Source organism: Ochlerotatus camptorhynchus, unplaced genomic scaffold (genome assembly GCF_037179485.1).
Source record: "Ochlerotatus camptorhynchus isolate MF236.1 unplaced genomic scaffold, CSIRO-AGI_Acam_v1.1 ptg000131l, whole genome shotgun sequence".
In the NCBI taxonomy this organism is placed as follows: Eukaryota; Metazoa; Arthropoda; class Insecta; order Diptera; family Culicidae; genus Ochlerotatus; species Ochlerotatus camptorhynchus.
The window spans coordinates 544,820-566,846 of NW_027040621.1; the positions used below are offsets into that span (position 1 = coordinate 544,820).

Sequence of the window (22,027 nt, forward strand, 5' to 3'; positions counted from 1 at the left end):
TTCTCGTGTGTGAATAGTTAAGGTAAAAATCAGTTCAGATCTGTGGAAAATCGTAAAATAAGACAATCACCGATGGAAATTGGTAAGATGTTCAATGAAAAATGCTTTAATTTGGGCTGTGAAAAATCCTCATTCTGATATAAACAAACGGTTTGGTTGACGTTTCCTCTCGAACGCGCGGGCGCACTCCACGTTGGTGGTGCATTAAAAAGGCATATTGAGCTTATCCAAAGTTCTCTGAACCCCTTTAATTTCCCTGAACTGTGGGATTTTCCGCGAAGTTCTGAGAAGTTCCATCAACTTTTACGATGTTTCCTGTACTTTTAAGATTTTTCAATAGCTTATAATAATTACAGCTGAATTTCTACCAAGTTTTCTGAACTTGTACGAATTTCCTATATTTCATACATTTTTTACTGAGCTTCTGAATGTTATGTTATTATTATTATTCCAAGCACTTTTAATTCAACCAAGATCTCAGAACATCCAAACTTAAGGGAAGACCTGAACTTTGTATACTAATTTTATTTTCCTAAATATCAAGGCAAAACGAAGTTCCCAAAAAATTCAGAAATTTAACTGAACTGTTTTGAAATACTGGCAAACTGCTACGAACTTCCCTAAACTTATATGAAGATCCCAGAAGTTCAAAGAAGTTTCTTAAACTTCTAACATATTTCATTTGCTTTTACGAGATTCCCTGAGCTTCAATTAAGTTTGCTGAGCTGCTACAATTTTTGCCCAACTTCTACACAGTTCCATGAATATTTACAGAATTACCTACACTTCTATGATGTTTTATAGATGAGCAAATTCACGCCTAATAGTGAAAAATTAAACGAATTTCAGATTTTACCTCTCAGAATTCCATGAAACTTTGAATAACTGTTCACCAAGGGTAATGAACCAAGTTTGTGCTGGATACATATGCTGATACATATTATATTTGTTTGCTGTGCACACATTAAAGTGATGAGCGGTGATAGACCACGTTTAAAAACTTTTCCGACAAAAGAAAAATCATACTAAACAAACAAATTGAATCCCTGAAAAAAAAGACGTTTCTGTGAATATCTCCTATAGATCCGTATTTCTGCAAAATTCAATCCATTTTACGTAAAATTTGGTAGAACCGACATCACTGACTTGCTTCTGTTTTGTTTTTGTTCAACAAGGCTGACGTGTTGACAGAACGAGGGAAAAGCAACTGATGAAAAAATTGCATGAACGAGGGATGCTCCCATAGAGGTAACTCTCAGAGACGATGTTATATAAGAGACGCGCTTCTTCTTCTTCTTCTTCTTCTTCGCATTTCAAGCTTATTGCATATCGCATATTAGCTTTTTGCGTGCTCTCAACTTAGTGTTCTACATGCACTTCCACAGTTATTAATTGAGAGCTTTCGATGCCTGTACAATTTTTGCATTGGTATAATTGTGTGGCAAGTCCAATCATACTTCTATGCCCAGGGAAGTCGAGAAAATTTCCAACCCGAAAAATTCCTAGACCGGACCGGGAATCGAACTCAGCCACCTCCAGCATGGTCTTCCTTTGTAGCTGCGCCTTCACCGACTGAGCTAAGGGAGGTCCCAAATAACAAGAGACGCGCGGAGAGAATAAAAGCAAGTCTGGTTGCACGGCCAACTAATTTATTTTTCTGCAAGATTTGGCAACCCGCAGTTTTGTGTTTACTTCAAATGTTTGTCGTCTGCTTCAGCATTACGGTAAAATGAATACTTATTTAACCGTATCGGTAGTAGCATAGAGGAAACTCTAAGACCAGAAGGTCCCGAAGAAAAGTGCTCAGCTTTTTGGCTCAGCTCTGGTACTCTCTTCGGTCCCAAGCTAATCGATTCACCCCTCGAAACATAGGAAAATCCACTAACCCCTCATTTTATCTGTCAAACTTTCATAGCGAATCAAAACAAACATTGTGTAGTTGTAGAATTTCGACTAGAATGGGGTACGTTAATCGTTTGCTTGGGACCAATAGGCTAGTCAAGTAGTGAGCCAATTTAAAATCGTTAGTGGATTTTCCTATGTTTCGAGGGGTGAATCGATTAGCTTGGAACCGAAGAGAGTACCAGAGCTGAGCCAAAAAGTTGAGCACGTTATTTCGGCTTCTAGTCTTAGAGTTACCTCTATGGTTTAGTAGCTTGTGCATCATTTTTGCTCAACACAATAAAAACAACCATAAACAAACAACAATATCCGTCGCTTAAAACACGCAGTGCACTCAATTTTTCAACTATCCTTTCGCATATATAAACAATTAACAACGCCACTGACGTCAACATTGATTCCGGCATCACTGCCAGCCAGATTGATGTGAACCATCTGTCCTTTTTATCCCACGATTACTACTGTCAAATCGACCAATCAGAAACTGGCTCGGATTTGACAGCAAATTGGCTCGAAATCGCTACCCGTTTGTCAAGTCCCGTTCCAGGTTCTAAATAATGAAGAATGACATTGCTTCTCAGACGCATTGTATTGGACTAACACAGTAAGGAAAATATCGTAATTGTCTTGGAAGTCTGCACTCAAGCCGGCATTCATCGTCGTACAACAGCAGAACACTGGTTGCTACCAAGTAATGACAACCCAGGAAGCACACCTGTGTAGTCGGAAAATCCAACCCAGCTGATTGGTTTATAATAGTTTAAAAAATCTTTTAAAATATGCTTCTAAAGGGTGAAACAGTTAAAAAATGGTCGACTCAAGTTTTGCGATTTTTTTTAAATCGTGCATTTACAAAGTTCCCGAAAAAATACTTGGTTGGCAGGCGATTTGCCACCAAGACATTTAAAAAAGAAAAGTTTGCAAAAACAATTGTTGCCTTTTTTAAGAAACACAGTTGTTCCGTGCTGTTTTGGCCAGACACTACGGGAAAATGGCTCAGAAACTGTATACCGCCAATAACGTGAGTCATACCCAAGGACAAAAACCCTCCAAACTCGCCGGAGCTGCAATCAATTGAAAAATACCGGGCAATCGTTAAGCGGAACATCAAGAAAACTCAGTAAACAGTTGGAAATGAGAAACATTTCATAGCAAATTAACGTTCAGCATCAAATAAGGTTGTTGCAACAGTGGTACAAAATCTGATGGCAGGTGTGAAACGTAAAGCCAGACAATTCGCATTTGGAAAATCGAAAGCCAAATAAAATAATTTTCCTGTATTTTGTAGTCATAGAATGTATAGAAACGTCAAAGTGATCCGATGCCAGCGCTGCGACGAGTAGTTCGTGGAACTGATAATATTCAAATCAACCGTTAAATACGTGATTGAAGATACACAATGAAGTGTTACGTCTATTTTTCTGTGATAACATAATCAGTGTGCACTTAATCATGGTTGAACAATGTTTGACCGTTGCACCCTTTAACTCTTCTTCTCTTCTTCTTCTTCTTCCCATTTCAAGCTTTTATTGCATATCGCATATCAAGCTGAACATTACATTAGGTCCTAAGTAACATTGATCAATTCTCTTCGTCGACTTTCTCTTTCGTTAATAACTTGAGCACAAAACCGTTTCTTGTTGTGTTTGTCGAATTAGATGCTACATAAAAGCTTTTTTTATCGATCTGTGTGCTGAAAATACCTGGGAATGTCTTTACATGGCCGTGAGAATACAAAGAGAAAGTCGACGAAGATAATCTGTCAATGGTACTTAGGACCTAATGCAATGTTCAGCTTGATATTAGCTTATTGTGTGCTCTCAACTTAGTGTTCTAGATGCACTTCCACAGTTATTAATTGAGAGCTTTCGATGCCTGTACCATTTTTTCATTAGTATAATTGTGTGGCAAGTACAATTATACCCTATTGCCCAGGGAAGTCGAGAAATTTTCCAACCCGAAAAATTCCTAGACCAGACCGGGAATCGAACCCAGCCACCTCCAGCATGGTCTTGCTTTGTAGCTGCGCCTTTACCGACTGAGCTAAGGGAGGCCCATCCACCCTTTAAACAAGATTCAAAAAGAAGCTTAAAAGTAAACTTTACACACTTAACTTTTATAGCCGAGATATCAACAGCCGACAAGTTATGCAAGTTATTTTGCCGAGACTCAGCTAACAAATTTTACTGAGACCTCAGCTATTATACAAATATTTTACAGAGATACCAGTAAAAGAAAATGCCGAGCTAATTGGCTGTTGGAGAACTTCCATTACACTTCAATGGTAGCTGGTATTTTTTATGATAGTGAATTTGCTAACGATGCCTTAAGTGAATATAAATGCCCCCCAATTTCATCGAAAATCACTTGAAACGTCGATTGAGTCAGAAGTTAATTTACTTATTGTAAATAAACGTCCACCTAACCTTCCCTAGCATTACAATTTTTCACACACCCATAAAGTTTGTTTTCGGTTAAGCGAAATTCAATAAAATTGTCGCTCAACAAAGTCACGAACAGAACTCCCCCTTCCAACATTACGTGGCTATACACTTAACTGGGCCCAGTCGTATTTACATGCATTCATATAGGGTAAAATTAGTCCCGTGTTGGTTAAACAGTCAGACGCGGATTTTGTAAATACAGTTATATGCAGCAAATAGGGCCAAAAGTGCCAACACCGGGCAGCTCCAATTGAGGAAAGTAAAATTATTAATAGAATTCTGCACCTGCCATGCCATTGCCATTCACTCCACGTTACCGTAGTAGTCGTTGGTGGACGGAAGAAACCTCATCGGAGCAGACGTCGTCGACCACAGTGGTGCCCTACATTCAGCCCCCTTCTTCTATAGGCTTGCGGTAATGCCATTTCGATAGACCTCTCGCCGATGGCGAACGTGAAATTTTCGCAAGGAAAAAAATCCAAGAATCGTCCAGCAGCTGATTTCGCGACCGTTTTGTATTTTCCCGTTTTTTTTTGCGTTTCCCTCATTTTCCTTGTTGCACTGCAGACGAGTTTGTAAATATTAAAATGCTGACCCCTGTGTTTCAGCCTCTTTGCTCACTTGTAGGTATATGTGTCAGACTGGCCGAGAAAATCGAACAGAGTGGAAACCCCATTTCCGCATGCCTTCGAAGGCTAACTTCCCACTTCCCCCGTTGTTGAATATTATTCGGAACTTGTTGAATGGAAAAGTTGTGAAAACAATCACACAACTAACTACATATTTTGAGCAAAGCGCCATTTCGGCATTGACCTTGACGGGGATTTCGGATGCGAGGAATTTCTCCGCGCCTGATGAAATCACTCGTTCGTGATCAGCTGAAGGGAACTTGAAAACAAATGAATTGTAAATTTGTGTAAACTTTTGTGTTTTAATCGACTGGTGCTGGCGACCTTCAAGGTTACGAATCCATCAACATTCGTGAGCGTTCCGTCGTGGATGTTCCCGGAGCACGCATTGCCCGGACGCTCGGGAGACGAACATTCATTTAGCATACTACTTTGTAATGCATAGTGTTTGACCATACTCAGCCCGTTAGGTAGGCAATATACGGTAGGAAAAATTATCAGCAAGTTATGAAGCATGTCCTGGCAGCAGTGGAGTGCACTCTGCAAGTCAGGCGATCCTCTTCCTGCAAGCGATAAATATGCAAATTTCTCTTTGTTGGCTTTTCATTTTAAACTCATTCCTATGTGGAGTGGAGTGTAGACGCATGTCCTTGTCGGCGCGACAAGGCTATGACGACACGTCATTAGAATACAATAAACCGGGTGTTTTTGTTATCTTGTTCGTTTATTTGAAAGGCTCCATCGCATTAGCTTTACGAAGCCATTTATTGGGTGTTTATTTTGATTAAAAGATGTACAGTTATTATTTAATGTTTACAATTTAACAAAGATCGTATTTTTCAAGCACGTAAGTAAATTTTCTTAAATAAGACATAATCCAAAAAATTTGCATTCCCAAATCGTTTATTTGATAAACTAATAAGGTGTTCGATCTAATTCCCGTCCTACTAAGCACATCCCGCAACTTTACCTCTCTTTTTTTAAAGGGTTTGAACAAAACATGGAATGTTTTCATCAAAGATAACTTCTAAATTTATTCACATTTCCGTTGGATTTGATAAAGAGTCATACAATGTTGAGATGTTATTAAAAATCTAACACTGCTTCTTGATTCTAAATTCGTCCTATGAGTTTTAATTTCGTCCTAACGCATTGAAACGCCATTAGATTTACTACGTTCTACGGATGATGGTAGAAAAAGTGGATTCGCTAGGAGTGCTTCTTTTTTTTTTTTGAGAACAATGAGTGTAAATATTCATACAATGCGCTGTAATAGTCTTTATGTTGTGACTTATGAACTAACGGATCGAAACAAACGTATTATTGTTTTGTGCATGTTAAAATCATTGATATTATTGATGATTTCTGCTCGATAGAACAGAAATGGGTGATTACGACGAAATAGCGCTCTTCCCTAATAATAAAATAAAATAACACTTTGATTCTTCTACTGGACATTTGGCGGAAGACATAAGCTAATTTCATAAAAATTTTGGATTGATAAGAATAACATTTTGGACACCAACCGAATTTAAAAAAATCCTATCTAGGAAAAAAATATACTTGGCTAATTTTTAAATAAAACGTTACGACCGGAAGGAAGTATTGTCACTGCAGCAAAACCCTGCAATTCGCTGGAGAGTCCAGTAACGAGAAGATTTCTAGCGACATTAGTGGAACTGTCACTTTTAGTCCTTAGTCCGATAGCATCCTTCTGCTTCTTCTTCACCTAATTGCTTATCGCATATTAGCTTATTGCGTGCTCTCAACTTAATGTTCTAGATGCCCTTTCACAGTTATTAATTGAGAGCTTTTGATGCCTGTACCATTTTTGCATTAGTATAATTGTGTGGCAAGTACAATCGGACCAGAACAGTTCCTAGACCGGACCGGGAATCGAACCCAGCCACCTCCATCATGGCTTTGTTTTGTAGCGGCGCCTTTACAAAACTACACGCAAAAAAAAGCCGTTCCGGTATTCGTGAACAACAAATCACGAAAGCATGAACTGCTAGTTCGTTTGAATTCCTGACTTAGTTCCCGTAAACGTGATCGAGGAAATAACATTTTCATGAAATAAATCTTAAATCCATGAACTTAAGTCACGCCTGTTCAGCGCGACCATCGATATCATAACGCTACAGAAAACACAAAATAAAATCATGATTTCGTGATCCACGAACCCATAAGTGTGATTTTCGTTCCTGAAATTGTGAACTTGGATCACATGCAATGCTGCAGCTGTCATTTTCAGTTGTTGTTGATTTTATCCTTATAGAGATTAGTGACGTTTAACGCACGCACACTAGCGGGTGCACCACCGTGTAAACATGTTTATTATTTTCTTCTGGCTAACCTAAAAAATGTATGAAATTACATCTGCCAGAATGAGTTTGACAGCGATTTGTTATATATTTTCCTCGGATTTTCACTAACACGTTCTCACATATCGCACCAATACAACCGGACGTGAAAATCAATATAGAGTGCTCGGATCCGTCGAGAATAGTGTCTCGATTATTAGTAAGTGAGCTGAGCCGTATCATCAGAATGGTGGTTCGGCACAATGGCAGCGGCTGGTACATGTCATCATACTGGCCGTCCTCGAAGAAAAAGAATCCCCAAACGCATCCGGTGTTCTTTCTCCCGCCGCTCCGAAGGAAGTTGAAGGTGGTGTTGATTTTTTGAGCTGAAAACTCGGCTGAAAGTGTGTTCATGTTCCATCTGCTAGACAGATACCTGCTGCCAGTTTGGGATGCGGGTAAAACCTGCATCAAGGCTTCCGTTGTTTTCATTCCATTTCCTCACTCCATTTAAAATATTGCTAATTACAATTAAGTTGACATTTTACAGTTCATGAACCATGTTCCCGTTTTCGAGAACAAGGTTCACGGTATCAATCACAACGCATGAACATAAATCACGTTTGCTAGAACTAGATCATGATTTTCCGAACAGAGTTCACGATTCTATGACTTTTGTTGTCTTTGCAGGCGTTACGTTTATTTTGTGGAACAATGTTCACGATTTCATGATTTTTATTCATGGTGTACTTTCGTAAACGAAAAATTTACTTGTTCCGAAAATCGTGACTGGAGGTTGACGAATTTCGGAACGGATTTTTTCCCGTGTAAGCTAATGGAGGTCCCTGTCGCAAACACGGAGCCAGATGTCAGTTGTGTGGTTTGGTCAGAAAATTTGTTGTTTTTGCTATGGTCATTCATGTCCGTTTGTTGGTGCTGGAACTATTTTAAATAAGTACGATTACATTTACAAAAATCACCACCTTAGGGACCCTCGATGGCACTTTGCATGGGAGTGATCTGTCAGTTTGTTAGTTTAGTGTCAAACCACAGACAAATAGACGTAACTCTTTGAACAAGTTTTTCTTGAAAACATAGTATCTCAAAACATAGGACCTCAGTAACGACATCTCTCTGGATTCTCGCGGAAAATAAGATTGCTCGCTAGCTCGCAAACAATATTGCATTAAAGTTCTATAGAATGTATAGAAATCTCAAAGTGATCCGATGCCAGCGCTGCGGCGAGTAGTTCGCGGAACTGATAATATTCAAATCAACCGTTAAATGCCTGAACGAAGATACACAATGAAGTGTTACGTCTGTTTGTCTGTGGTCAAACAGTGAAGTTATTATTTTGCTTTAAATATTGATTTAAAAATCGAGATGAAAGAATATGTTTTCGAAAAAAATATCGCTGTGTTCAGAAAACAAAGCTCATGATGTATGAAACCCGATACATTTTAAAAATTAAAGAACCCAATTTAAGTTGATCAACAACTGAATAAACTATTTTTAAGCTGAAGAAGCTTATTTTTGCCTGAATAAGCTCTTATTCAACATTCAATGTTTGTTGGGCAGTGCCCGTGTCTCCCTCCTCCTCTGAATGTTCCTCGTCTTCGTATCTGTATGAAATGGTGCTGTTTTAGATAAGGCATTTTAATATGAAGTTTCACTACTACTTACACACTTAATCTAGCTCGGTAAAATCTCTTACAGCCGAATACCTCGGCATTTACTTTTACTGATATCTCTGCAAAATATCTGTTTGTTAGCTGATATTTCAGCAAATAGTTATTTGTTAGCTGAGTCTTGGCAATTGTTTTACTGAATCTCAGTAAAATAAATTGCAGAACTACTCGGCTGTTGGAATCTCGGCGAAAAAATTTAAGTGTGTACGTATCCACGTTGGGTTCCATTCGAGGTTCCATTTGTTGATTTTATCGCCTTCAATTTCAAACTATAACTTATCAAAATAAACGAGGAAACGATAAATAAATATTGCTGTGTTGACGATTTCGAAGAACATCGGTTGAAAAATCGAAACAATCACAGTGTAACACAACAATCATAGTGCATCACGTTGTGTTGCCTTGGTTATATTCAACATGCTTTTCAAATAATTGACGATTATTTAGCAGCCGGTGGAAACTAACGATTTTAAATTGGCTCACTACTTGAATAGCCTATGGTCCCAAGCATATCGATTAACGTACCCCATTCTAGTCGAAATTCTAGTACTACACTATGTTTGTTTTGATTCGCTATGAAAGTTTGACAGATAAAATGAGGGGTTCATGGATTTTCCTATCTTTCGAGGGGTGCATCGATTAGCTTGCTTTTTTCAATGAGTTTATGGCACATTCCAATGCTGTTTTTATTTTCATGATTGTATGCCTATGATTTGCAACTAATTAACATGAAATTGACAAGAAAGTTAATTTTCATTTATTCAGTTTAATTTTCTATCGAACCAAAGCTTGAACCAAAGACTACATTGCATTGGTGAACTTCGCTGGAGAAACATTTCCTGACGAGCGACACGTCACTGCCGATTTTTGTCCTCGCTCTTACTTACCTTACCAATCAGGCTAAGGCCTTATTGTCCTCTGCTGTCCGAAGAAGTCGACTCCACTCTACTCGATCCATGGCCACACTTCACAAGCCTCGTAGTCTGCAAAGGGTCCGCAGGTCGCCTTCTACTTGGTCGATCCACCTTGCCCGCTGCGCGCCTCTTCTTCTTGTTCCTGTTGGGTCGCTTTCTAGAACCATTTTCACTCGGTCGTCGTGCGGCACTCAGTATTAACATAGAGGTAACTCTAAGACCAGAAGGTCCCGAAGAAACGTGCTCAACTTTTTGGCTCAGCTCTGGTACTATCTTCGGTCCCAAGCTAATCGATTCGCCCCTCGAAACATAGGAAAAACCAATAACCCCTCATTTTATCTGTCAAACTTTCATAGCGAATCAAAACAAACATAGTGTAGTAATAGAATTTCAACTAGAATAGGGTACGTTAATCGTTTGCTTGGGACCAATAGGCTACTAAAGTGGTGAGCCAATTTAAAATCGTTACTTTCGTATTGATTGTTGGTAAATCTTTCGTTTTACCGTGTAAGCCCAGTACAAAAAAAAACCGAACAACTAAATGCTGGATTAGTGTGTAGGACTAGAATTTTGACTATAATGGGGTACGTTAAACGATTTGCTTGGGACCAATAGGCTAGTCAAGTAGTGAGCCAATTTAAAATCGTTAGTTTCCACCGGTTGTATTAATGATTAGTAAACAATAGAAAGCTGCACTGTTGGGTTAAGCTCACTTTTTTGAAATCTGTTGGCGTACAAGCACTTAGAAAAAAATAGATTTTTTTTAGAAGAACAGACGGATAACATATCTCTTAGTCCTTTTTATTTGAAAACTCAAATCAACATGGATCGACTAACACGCAAAGGTAAACAAACCACCACTGGATGTCAATCTGATGAACGCGGGTCCATTGCTTTCATTCGTTACGTTATTGTGCCCGCTATGCCCGCAGCTTGTGTCACTTTTTCTCAACTTTCAACAATTCATCGGTGCATTCGTCTTTTTTCGCATGAACCGTAACTCGCCTGTATACAAATCAAGAACACCATAGGGTAGGGGAAATTCTCCCCATCCCGATAGTATTCATTGTTGATGGGGTGCGTATACGAGCTGCGATTCGCAAGGAAAGAGCATTACAAAATTTATATACAAATGCTGATAGATCCTTTTCTATATGGCTCCAAACCAATGTAGGCGTATGCAGAATGGAAACGGCAAGATTAACAGTTTTCACAAATTTCATCAAGATCTTTAATTGAAGCTGATTTGGTTTATCAAGTTTTCTATTCGACAAGCAAGCTTTATCAGATCGGGCTTTTCGCTGCAGTTGTCGTACAGCTTCTATTGTCTTTTCGTGCAGACCTATAGGATAATAACCCTGTATTCAGGGGCGTGGCTGCCCAGATTTACTGTCCTGCCCGTGTTTATATTAGTTATAGGAGTGATACGCCAAGTAAATGAAAAAAGTTAATTACTCATCAGAAAGAAGTTCCAATAAAGAAGCTTCTAGAAGAGACTTCTAATAGAAGATTAAGAGTATTAAATACTCTTCATCTTCTATTAGAAGCCACTTCTAGAAGCTTCTTTATTGGAACTTCTTTCTGATGAGTAATTACCTTTTTTTCATTTATGTTCGCTGTGTTGGGATAGTAAATCTGAGTAGAAAGTAAATCAACTTAAGTACTTTCGTAATCAATGACTTCAAACGGCAATTTATCGAAACTTATAGCCCACCAACTTACACTAAACTAAAACCACCATTAGGCAGAGGGTAAATTTCACCTTCCTGAGAACGAAGGTGGAAATTTGAATGGACGAGCTTTAAATTTCGATAACATGACGTATAGAAAGTCATTGTTTGCAAAAGTCCTTAAGTCGATGTGATAATTTGCTCGAGATTGGAAACAGTCAATTCAAAATAGAAAATTTAAACAAACAGCACGCAACCAGCCAGAAGGAGTTGTTGTCTCGACTTAAAATTAGATTACGGAAAATCCCAAAGGGCAAGCACCGCATCTGTCAAATTTTAATCATTTTTGTTGTGAAAAAATATTTTGCTGCATCAGAGATCAGAAGACGATTCTTCTGCAATTTCTTAGCAAATTTTACAAAATGAATAAAGGTAAAATTACGTTTGGTAAAATACAGCTGAAGGCAGCTACCCCAGCTCCCGCATCTGTAAATCCCGAATCCAGTTCAGGTAAGATCATGATATAAAAAAGCTCTCCCAGTGTCACTTTCAACCATTTTGACAGCAACCGGTGGATTCGGATCTTTTGGCCGTATGGAACCACCTCCCGAACCGGGTCCCTCGAGCTCGGCCAGGCACGCTGATGTGGAAAAAATTGCCACCGACCTGGAAAACAGCCGAATGCAGGAGGTTATGGGGATCAGCGGATTTGGCCGGAAAGCACAACAGTTCGACATCAACGAGATGATCCAGAAAGCCAAGCGGAATGCTCCCAAAGCGGAAGAGGACCCGAAGGCTATTCGGAAAGAACCTCCGACTGCCGATGATAACTCGTCAGATGACGATAGTGAGGGGGATACGATTGGACCCATGCCAACGGTGATGGGCTCTGCTGATGCTGCTGCTGCTGCTGCTGATAGGATAGTTAAGGGGAAAAAAGAACGTAAGGAAAGTGATGACGATAGCGATGAGGACGATGATGATGACGATGATTTCGATGAAGATGCCCCAATCAATAAGATTCCCTACTCGCACGAAGTGGAAATGCGACACGGCGGCAAGGCAGTGATTGCCCTTGCGGCTGATCCATCTGGAGTGAGGTTGGCTTCCGGATCGGTGGATTACAATTTGAACTTTTGGGACTTCTCCGGAATGGACAAATCGATGAAAAGTTTCAGAAGTTTGCAGCCCTGCGAAAATCATCCGATTAGAGATCTGCATTATTCCAACACGGGCGACATGATCCTCGTCGTTTCGGGGAGCTCTCAGGCGAAGGTTTTGGATCGAGATGGATTCGAAAAGATGGAATGCGTGAAGGGTGATCAGTACATAACGGATATGACCAAGACCAAGGGTCATGTGGCTGGGTTGACCGGTGGCTGCTGGAATTTCATGAAAAAGGATGAGTTTTTGACCAGCGGAATGGATTCGACCCTGAGGACCTGGGTTTTTGCCAAATCAAAGGAACAGAAGAACGTCATCAAGACTCGAGCTCAGGGAGGACTGAGGACGGCTCCTACTGCGTGTACTTACAATCGGGATGCGACGCTGATCGCAGCCGGATGCAGCGACGGATCCATTCAAACTTGGGACACCAGGAGGATGTTCGTCAACACGACTCACTGCATCAGAGACGCACATGCCAAAGGCCGTGAAATTTCGTCGATTTTATTCTCCTACGCTGGGCAAATTCTGGCCACCAGATCGACAGATGAAACCCTCAAGCTGTGGGATATGAGAGCATTTAAAAAGCCCCTCCATGTGTTTGACAATCTTTTGTCCCGTTACGACACGACCGATTGCTGCTTCAGTCCGGACGATACCATGATCCTGACAGGAGAATCAATTCCCAAAGAACAGAAACAAGGAAATTTGTACTTTTTCGATACAAAAACGTTCGAAACTGTCACAATCATTCCCATCACGGATTCACACGTAATTCGAACCCACTGGCATCCGAAGTTGAATCAAGTCTTTGTCGGCTGCGGAAACGGCATCATCCGTGGTCTGTACGATGAGAAGCGCAGCATGAGAGGGGCCAAACTGTGCGTGGTTCGAACCCACCGTAAGAAGAAGGACATGGAAATGATCGGAACGACACAGGTCATAACGCCCCATGCTCTTCCGATGTTCCGACAGGAGAAGTCCCGATCACACAGGAAGAAGCTCGAAAAGGATCGTCTCGATCCGGTCAAATCCAGACGACCCGATCTGCCCATCACCAGCGGCCAAGGGGGACGTGTTGCCAGTTCGGGAGGAACGCTCTCCTCATATGTCATCAGAAATCTCGGACTCAGCAAGAGGGTGGAGGACGATCAAGATCCTCGTGAAGCCATCCTGAAGTACGCAAAAGAGGCTGCTGACAATCCCTACTGGATTTCCCCTGCTTATAACAAGACTCAACCCAAACCCATCTTCAACACTGAAGACGAACCGGACAGCAAGAAGCCGAAAACTGAGTAAAATCTGTAACCCAATAAAGGAATTTCTCTTCAAACACATGGACAAACTATGCTTTTACTCAGAAGAATCCATATATTATCCATCAGCGTCATAATCTTAAAATATAGCATCCTGCAACCGGAAGCAGTCGCTCGCAATCTTCCACTTATCCCCCTGGGCTGTAATCATGAACGTCTGCTGGAATGGTTTGGTGGGATTATCCTGAAACTTGACCGTCCCCGACACCTGAATGATGAACGTCAGCTGCGACGAGACGGCGTCGTCGATGATCGGTTGCGCGTCCAGGGTGTTCATAATGTGCTCCGAACGGGGCAGCTCCTGGAAATACTTCTGGATGTTGTCCTTACCGGTGGCACCATTTCCGTTCCACACCAGCAAACCGTTGTCCATGTAGAGCCGAGCCATCTGGTGGCGCTTCTTGTCGACGCTTTCGTAGTACAACTTTGTGAATTCCTCCGCCGTTCGGCAAGCGGTGTCGATTTTGGTACGCAGTTCCTGGAAGCAGTCATTGACGGTGACAACATAACCTTAAACGGGAGCAAATAGCAAGGAATCCACTTACCGGATCAATTACGGCCGTCATTTTGGTGAACTTTCACTTGATGAGATAATGTAGTGTTTTAGTAGAGCTATGTAAATATTAGAATCAATTAAATGCCAGATTTTTTCGCATAAACTCGACTGCAACGAAAATGAAGCAAATCGACGCCGCTTGGTTTTTTTTTTTGTAACTTTTTTATGTTTTTGTTCAATTTTGACTGAGTTTGACATTTCATTCGTCCCCCTTCAGAAACAAACGTCTGAAACCAATGAATTTTCGCACGCAGCCAGATTTTAGATCTCTTTCGTAGTTTGCCTATCAGAAAATTATCTGTCCGGCAGACGCATCTGTGTGCTGGGAAAAAAAACGCTTTTGACTCATGCCGTCTTTTTCTCTCTTTTATTCCACTCCGCCGCACGCACGCATCTTTCCAAATCCGAAACGTCAAATCGAAATATTGGTCGCGAAAATGCTGAACGCTGATATTTGGAAATCTTGGGAAAGAAGTGGAAAATCTGAATTGTAATTGCTGTTTTTTCGTTCTAAAACATTGTGCAAAGTGTAGCTCAGGTGGTGTACTTCCGTTTGATGGTGGAGTTCTGGCAAATGGTGCATTATATGCGAAGAAAACATGAATTATAGTTCTGGGTTGATTCCTCGAATCGCAAAAGAAAAAATGTTTTCTTTTTCTTACTGCTTTGATGATGGTGGTGCTTTTTGTTGCCTGTTAGAAGAGTGTGTTGTTGCATCGGAGGGAATATTATGGAATCCGGTGGATACCGGTTTCGCGGAACACTATCAAAATACGGAAGAACACTTTCACTTGAGCAAAGCACTTTGGAACTGTTGTTGAGCCGCAGGTAACCTTGAAATTGTTATTGTTTTTCTTTTTGCAGTTTGAAACAATGTAAAGCTCTACTGAAGGAGGATAGCAGTCCTCTGTTCGGGAAAAATGACCGGAAGACGGGAATTTCGCGGGCAATCTACGAATTGGTATCACATGGCATCCGGGGACAGATCAAGAAGGAAAGCGCCCTGGCGATGTTGGGCGAGCTAGCCAATCTACACAGTGACATTCCGTCGATCATGTTGGACATCTTTGGAGTTTTGGATGCGGAAACGGCTGCCGGAGGAGGGGGAAGTGGCGCGGATGCTTCTACCGAAGAACGTGGTGCATTCTGCTTTATCGCAAAGGAATCGGAGCGGTTTCTGTCGGAAAAGCTGCTGAAGGAACGGCTCGAGATTGACACGCTGCAGGATGTGGGGACGATCAAGAATAGGAGTTTCTATACCAAGTTCATCAAGGTGAAAACGAAGCTTTAGTGAGTATTGAAGGGTTTGAATCGGTTTTGATTTTAAATGCACATTTTAATGGGAATTTCTTTTTTAGCTACAAGCAACGTCGATTCAATTTGTTCCGCGAGGAAAGCGAAGGGTACGCCAAACTGATAACGGAGTTGAATCAGGAGTTCAATGAATCGAACACAGTTCTAAGCATACTGGAGATTATCAAATCGCTGATTGGTTGCTTCAATTTAGACCCGAATCGAGTGCTGGACATTATGTTGGAATCATTCGAAACCCGTCCGGAACACGATAAGATGTTCATTCCGCTGCTTCAGTCGTATATTAACGATGGAAATATCATCTGCGAGGTGCTAGGCTATAAATATCGACACTTTGCCGACAGTCGAACTCCAGAATCGCTGTTCAAGGTGACGGCATTGCTATTGCAGCACGGAGTCATCAAGTTGGATGATATCTATGCTTGGCTAAGCCCAACAGACAAGCTTATCATCACCGAATGGGAATCTGATGTGGCGGATGCAAAGGAATTCGTTCGAAGGTTGAATGTCGTTTCCACGAATAAAGATAAGGAACAGGAACCTGAACCGGAGAAGGAGGTGACACCGGAGAAATACGCCACCAACCAAAAGTGGGGTCTTTGCGAAGCGCTACTCCACGTTGGCGATTGGAATACGGCCCAGCTTTTGCTGAAAAAACTTCCGGAACAATCCGTAATGGTCAATGAGCGCATAGCAAGGGCTCTCTGTCGACTGCTGCATATGATAATCGAACCAGTCTACCGTCTGAAGTGTGCACTTCCATGCAACATCAAAGGACGTCCAATCAGCAACGGGCTCAGCAAATTAGCACCGGCACCGGTTACCACAATCTCCAAACTACGCAATCACGCCTTTCCTATGTTCACCGCCTTGGGACCCTCGCTGCACTACGATTCCGTTCTGCTCTACAAGCTTCTCCGCTTGGTCCGCATTATCCTGACGGAAATGAACGTCGATCCGATGAATCCACCCGCAGTCGGATCGGAGAACGAACAGCTCTACTACGACATCATAACCCTGCTGGATGCTTCGATTCTTCCGGCTCTCTCCTATATGGATTGCAACTGTTGCGTGGCCGAAGAAATCTGGTCGATCGTGAAACTTTATCCCTATCAATATCGGTACAGTCTGTATGCCCGCTGGAAGAACGACACCTACCAGCTGCAGCCGAAGCTGATCCGCCGCCGAGGAAATGCCCAGAAGCAAATCAAGGCTCTGATGAAGCGGGTCAGCAAGGAGAATAGTAAACCGGTTGGACGGCTGATCGGTAAACTGAGTCACTGTTCGCCGGGCTTCCTGTTCGATTACGTAAGTCGTCCGCCGAATGTCTTCATAATTCGCTCATAATTCATTCCAACGTCATTTTCAGATCCTCCTGCAAATTCAAATCTACGACAATCTGATCACACCGGTAGTGGATTCCTTGAAATATCTTACCTCCCTCTCGTACGATGTGCTCGGGTATTGCTTGATAGAATCGCTGGAACAAGTGGATCGTAATCCCATGCAAAACGACGGGACGTCCATTTCGCTGTGGTTGCAGAGTTTGGCCAACTTCTGTGGGGCCATCTACAAGAAGTACAACATCGAACTCAGCGGACTGCTGCAGTATGTGGGCAATCAGCTGAAGGCGCATAAGAGGTGAGATTTTCAAACGCTGTCATTAGCCAGTAGAGGTTTCGATAGCTAATGGCCGGTTCATTTCAGCCTGGATCTGTTGATTCTGAAGGAAGTGGTGCAGAAAATGACCGGTATCGAAGCTGCTGAGGAGATGACCTCCGAGCAAATCGGTGCCATGTGCGGTGGAGAACTGCTGCGAGGCGAGGTTAGTTTGACTAGTTATCGAGAATTTCCAGGATCAAAACACCTAAATATTATTATTTAACATTCCAACATCGCATCTTCCAGGCCGGATACTTCAGCCAGGTGCGCAATACCAAGAAGTCCTCCCAGCGTCTGAAGGATGCCCTAGCCAGCAACGACCTATCCGTGGCCCTGTGTCTGTTGATTGCCCAGCAGAAGCACTGCGTTATCTATCGTGAAACGGCTTCTAGCCATCTCAAGCTGGTCGGAAAGCTGTACGACCAATGCCAGGACACGCTGGTCCAGTTCGGCACGTTCCTCGGGTCGACCTACTCAGTGGAGGAGTACGTCGATCGGTTACCCACGATTCACAGCATGCTACAGGAATATCACATCCACTCGGACGTGGCGTTCTTCCTTGCCAGGCCGATGTTTTCCCATGCCATCAGTGTAAGCTATAAACCTTCCAGACACCGAGGAATCATTCAAGCTAATCATCCTAAACTTGTCCTTATAGCAAAAATACGATCAACTACGCAAGGCGGATCAAAACTCAAAGAAGCTGTCCACCTCGCAGAAGATGGTCAAATATCTGGAGGCGACCGCATTCGTGATGAACCCGGTAATCGAATCGGTCCGTCCGCTGCATCCACCCAAAGTTTGGGAAGACATCAGTCCGCAATTTCTGGTCACGTTCTGGTCCTTGAGTATGTACGACCTGCAGGTTCCGGCCGAAAGCTACCAACGTGAGATCAACAAACTGAAGCAACTTTCCATTTCGGCGATGGACTCCAAGGAACAGAATGCATCGAAGAACAAGAAGGAACAGGAACGACACGTGGCACTGATGGAGAAACTGCAGGACGAACGGAAGAAGCAACAGGAGCACGTTGATAAAATTATGCACCGACTGACAAGCGAGAAGGATGCATGGTTCCTGTCACGTTCGGCCAAGTCCGCCAAAAACGAAACCATCACCCAGTTCCTGCAGTTGTGTCTCTTCCCGCGATGTACCTTCACGGCCCTGGATGCGCTCTACTGTGCAAAGTTCGTCCACACGATTCACAGCCTGAAGACGGCCAACTTTTCCACGTTGCTTTGCTACGATAGAATATTCTGCGATATAACATATTCGGTTACGTCCTGCACGGAAAACGAAGCTACTCGGTACGGGCGCTTCCTGTGCGCCATGTTGGAAACGGTCATGCGTTGGCACGCCGATCAGAGCACCTTCAACCGGGAGTGCTCAAACTATCCCGGATTCGTGACCAAATTCCGCGTCAGTAATCAGTTCTCCGAAGCGAACGATCACGTCAACTACGAAAACTACCGTCACGTGTGTCACAAGTGGCACTACAAGATCACCAAGGCGATGGTATTCTGCTTAGATTCCAAGGACTACATGCAGATTCGAAATTCGCTGATCATCCTGATGCGCATCTTGCCGCACTTCCCGGTTCTAGCCAAGCTGGCACAGATCATCGAGAAGAAGGTCGAGAAGGTACGGGAGGAGGAGAAGAACCAACGCCAGGATCTGTTCGTTCTGGCTTCCAGCTACATCGGGCAGCTAAAGGCCAAGGCCGGACAGATGATGCGCGAAAGCGACTTCCATCAGGTGGCGGAGAAGCCCGTCAAGGTGGAACCGCAGGAATCGAAGGCAATGAACGGGGATAGCAAAAGTGGTAAGTGTTAGGATGACTTTCCGGTTGGTTAAAAAACTTCAAAAATTTATTGTATCTTCCCAGATCGTAAAGAGATCAAGTCCGAAAAAAAGATCATCGTCGTCAATAGTTCGTCGTCCAGTTCGAAGCTACAACTGAACTCGTCTAGTTCAGCGGCAAACTCCAACAACGTTGGAAGCGGCAACAGCAGTAGCAATCCGGATGTCAAGATTATCGAGCGGGAAATAAAGAAGGACACTCCGGTGAGAGAATCGACCAGGGAAACATCCGTCAGTAGCACTACGAAGGAAAAGTCGTCCAAGGAGATCAAACGGGAGGAACGGGCCCGTGAGAAGGAACGCGAACGGGAGGAATCAGCCGCCGAACGGAAGCGCGAGAAAGAGAAGGAGAAACGACGTGACAAAACTACCAGAGGTTCGTATGAGTTGTGTTTTTTGTCGGAAAATGAATTGAAACGTTTTTTTCTATTTGTGGAACAGCCGCCCTGGCAGCTGCGGCCGCCGCCGAGTTTGAGCTCCAACAGCAGCAGCAGCTACACACCAGTGAACGGGATTCGCGCGCCAGCGAGAGGGACAGAGATCGCGATCGCACCGAACGGGACCTCAGTTCGGTGTCTAACTCCAGCAACGAGCATCGTCGCAGCCAGGATCCACCGGAGCACGATAGAGGTTTGTACCTTTCTTTTGGCTAATCGTTGTTTTCCATTGTTGTTGAGTGGCTCCTCCAGCAGGGGCTTCGTGATCGTTACACTACCCTGAAGCCTCATTGTGGACGACGAAACAAAGCGTGGCCCCCGGATTATCTTTATAAGTGATAGGCACGATGGACGGAATCCTTTTTTCATACAATTACGGCTAAAATCATGAGGGTCTTCGAGAAAACGGAGGATGTACTCGATGGCCAGCAAAGTGGTTGTTGTGGATAGATTTGTTCATGTTTTGTGTTCCCGGATGTGAAATGCAGCTGGATACAGCCTTTAGTGATTTACTACTTCCCTGAAGAAAACATTCCATAAGGTGTTCAGTGAAAAACTGGTTTATGTCATAAGAGGAAACTGAAATTGGAACTGAAAGAACAGTGTATGTCAGTTATTTGCCCAAATCAAGAGCTCGAGCCTGGAGCAATTAAACATCATTTCGCCGGTGGATTATTCGGAGTGGCCTGGTCCGATAGGTGTAGTAAAGGCTGACTAAAAGTAAATTGGTACACACAAAAAGAGCTGTAATTCGTGATTCAATAAGTTTAAAAAGTCCATTAATGGTTGCTTCACAGTACTTTTATTAAAACTTCAAAGTTACAGCATTAGATGGTTACATTTTCTCCAGTTCGAACGAAATCTCGAACCTTCCTCTTGATGGAGCTCATCAGCGCCCGCACAGTGGTGACGGATACGGAATCAGCGCATTTCTGGATGTCCTTGACTGCCCCGCCGCTTCGTCGAAGTCGCTGCTTTGAAATTGCCCAGTGTTTTTCGATTGGTCGAAATTCCGGGCAATTCGGAGGATTCATTAGCTTGGGGACAAAATCGATCTTGTTGGCAGTACGTATTTATTTATTTGTCAGCATCAACAGACTCGATATGGTCCAAATGATGGTTTAACATAAAATTAAAATTAAAGTCATAAGTTAAAACTACAAAACATTAAAACATGATCATAGACTGATTCCATTTCTGGAGAAGAATGAAGAGAAACGTCTCCAAAGTGAGTCGTGGCAGGTGAAAATCGAATACTGATGAAACTCGCCGCAGTCCGCCTATTGCACCGTTGATTGCATAGTTTGTCCTACGTAGTGGCATTCTCAGCATAACATCGTTACGAAGCATTCGGGGTTGGACGTTAATGTTTACTTGCTCCAAGATTGCCATGCAATCAATTCTGCCATGTAACATGTCCGCGACAAGCAGGGCTTTTGAAGTATCTCTTCTGGTGCGAAGAGGCTCCAAGTCGATCAGCTGGCAGCGACTTTCATAGCTGGGCAAATTAAACGGGTCTCTCCAAGGTAACATTCTCAACGCGTATCGCAGAAAGCGGCGTTGAACGGACTCGACTCTCTCAGTACCATTGTTGTAGTTCGGACTCGAAACATCAGAACAAAATTCTAGAATGGAACGTACCAGCGAACAATACAGTGACTTGAGGCAATGGATGTCGGAGAAATTCTTAGCTGTTCTGAAGATAAAGCCCAATGTCCTTGACGACTTGTCGACGACATACGAGATGTGTTGCTTATATGTAAGTTGAGAGTTCAGGATGACACCTAGATCTTTTACATTGCTCACACGTTCAATAATGGTGTTCTTTCTTTCGGGTAAAAGTGATGACTGAACACTTCGCAGGATTTACTGTCATTCGGTTCAAATGGCACCAGCTGGCAAACGCTTCAAACTGACGTTGGAGGAATTGACAATCATCGATCGAGCAGATCCGTAAGTAGATTTTGAGATCGTCTGCATACGATAGTCGTGGAACTTCGATAACTAAATTCACGTCATTGAAGTAGAGTAAGAAAATCAACGGTCCCAGATGACTTCCTTGAGGTATAATATATTCCTGACGTAGCTGCGAAAATGTCGGACTGGCAGTCACCATGGGCAACCACTAACTGACGATCGGCGAGATATGAGCAAAACCATCTCAAGA

The 22,027-nt window shown here is 42.7% G+C and overlaps 3 protein-coding genes across 4 annotated transcripts in view; 2 read left to right on the forward strand and 1 right to left on the reverse strand.

Moving 5' to 3' along the window:
• Positions 1–11,922: 11,922 nt before the first annotated feature.
• Positions 11,923–14,015, forward strand: LOC135700251 (gastrulation defective protein 1 homolog). Its single transcript, XM_065220695.1, has 2 exons — positions 11,923–12,060; positions 12,116–14,015. Exons 1-2 carry the CDS (start codon positions 11,973–11,975, stop codon positions 14,011–14,013), a joined length of 1,986 nt encoding a protein of 661 aa, XP_065076767.1. The 5' UTR covers positions 11,923–11,972; the 3' UTR covers positions 14,014–14,015.
• Positions 14,016–14,069: 54 nt separating this feature from the next.
• Nxt1 (NTF2-related export protein 1) lies at positions 14,070–14,729 on the reverse strand. Its single transcript, XM_065220696.1, has 2 exons — positions 14,576–14,729; positions 14,070–14,508 (listed from the first exon to the last, which is right to left on the reverse strand). The coding sequence occupies exons 1-2, from the start codon at positions 14,594–14,596 to the stop codon at positions 14,110–14,112; spliced, it is 420 nt and encodes a 139-aa protein (XP_065076768.1). The 5' UTR covers positions 14,597–14,729; the 3' UTR covers positions 14,070–14,109.
• A 247-nt stretch (positions 14,730–14,976) lies between these two features.
• The window catches only part of tho2 (THO complex subunit 2-like protein), a 29,936-nt gene continuing 22,885 nt past the window's right edge, over positions 14,977–22,027 (forward strand). For both annotated transcript variants that reach the window (XR_010517574.1, XM_065220706.1), the window contains exons 1-9: positions 14,977–15,076; positions 15,451–15,876; positions 15,945–17,208; positions 17,270–17,541; positions 17,608–17,725; positions 17,809–18,153; positions 18,221–19,385; positions 19,449–19,799; positions 19,865–20,053. Coding sequence is in view for 1 of the 2 variants with exons in the window: in XM_065220706.1 (XP_065076778.1) it covers positions 15,024–15,076; positions 15,451–15,876; positions 15,945–17,208; positions 17,270–17,541; positions 17,608–17,725; positions 17,809–18,153; positions 18,221–19,385; positions 19,449–19,799; positions 19,865–20,053 (4,183 nt within the window). In the remaining variant the exon portion in view is untranslated. The remainder of the gene's footprint in view (positions 15,077–15,450; positions 15,877–15,944; positions 17,209–17,269; positions 17,542–17,607; positions 17,726–17,808; positions 18,154–18,220; positions 19,386–19,448; positions 19,800–19,864; positions 20,054–22,027) is intronic.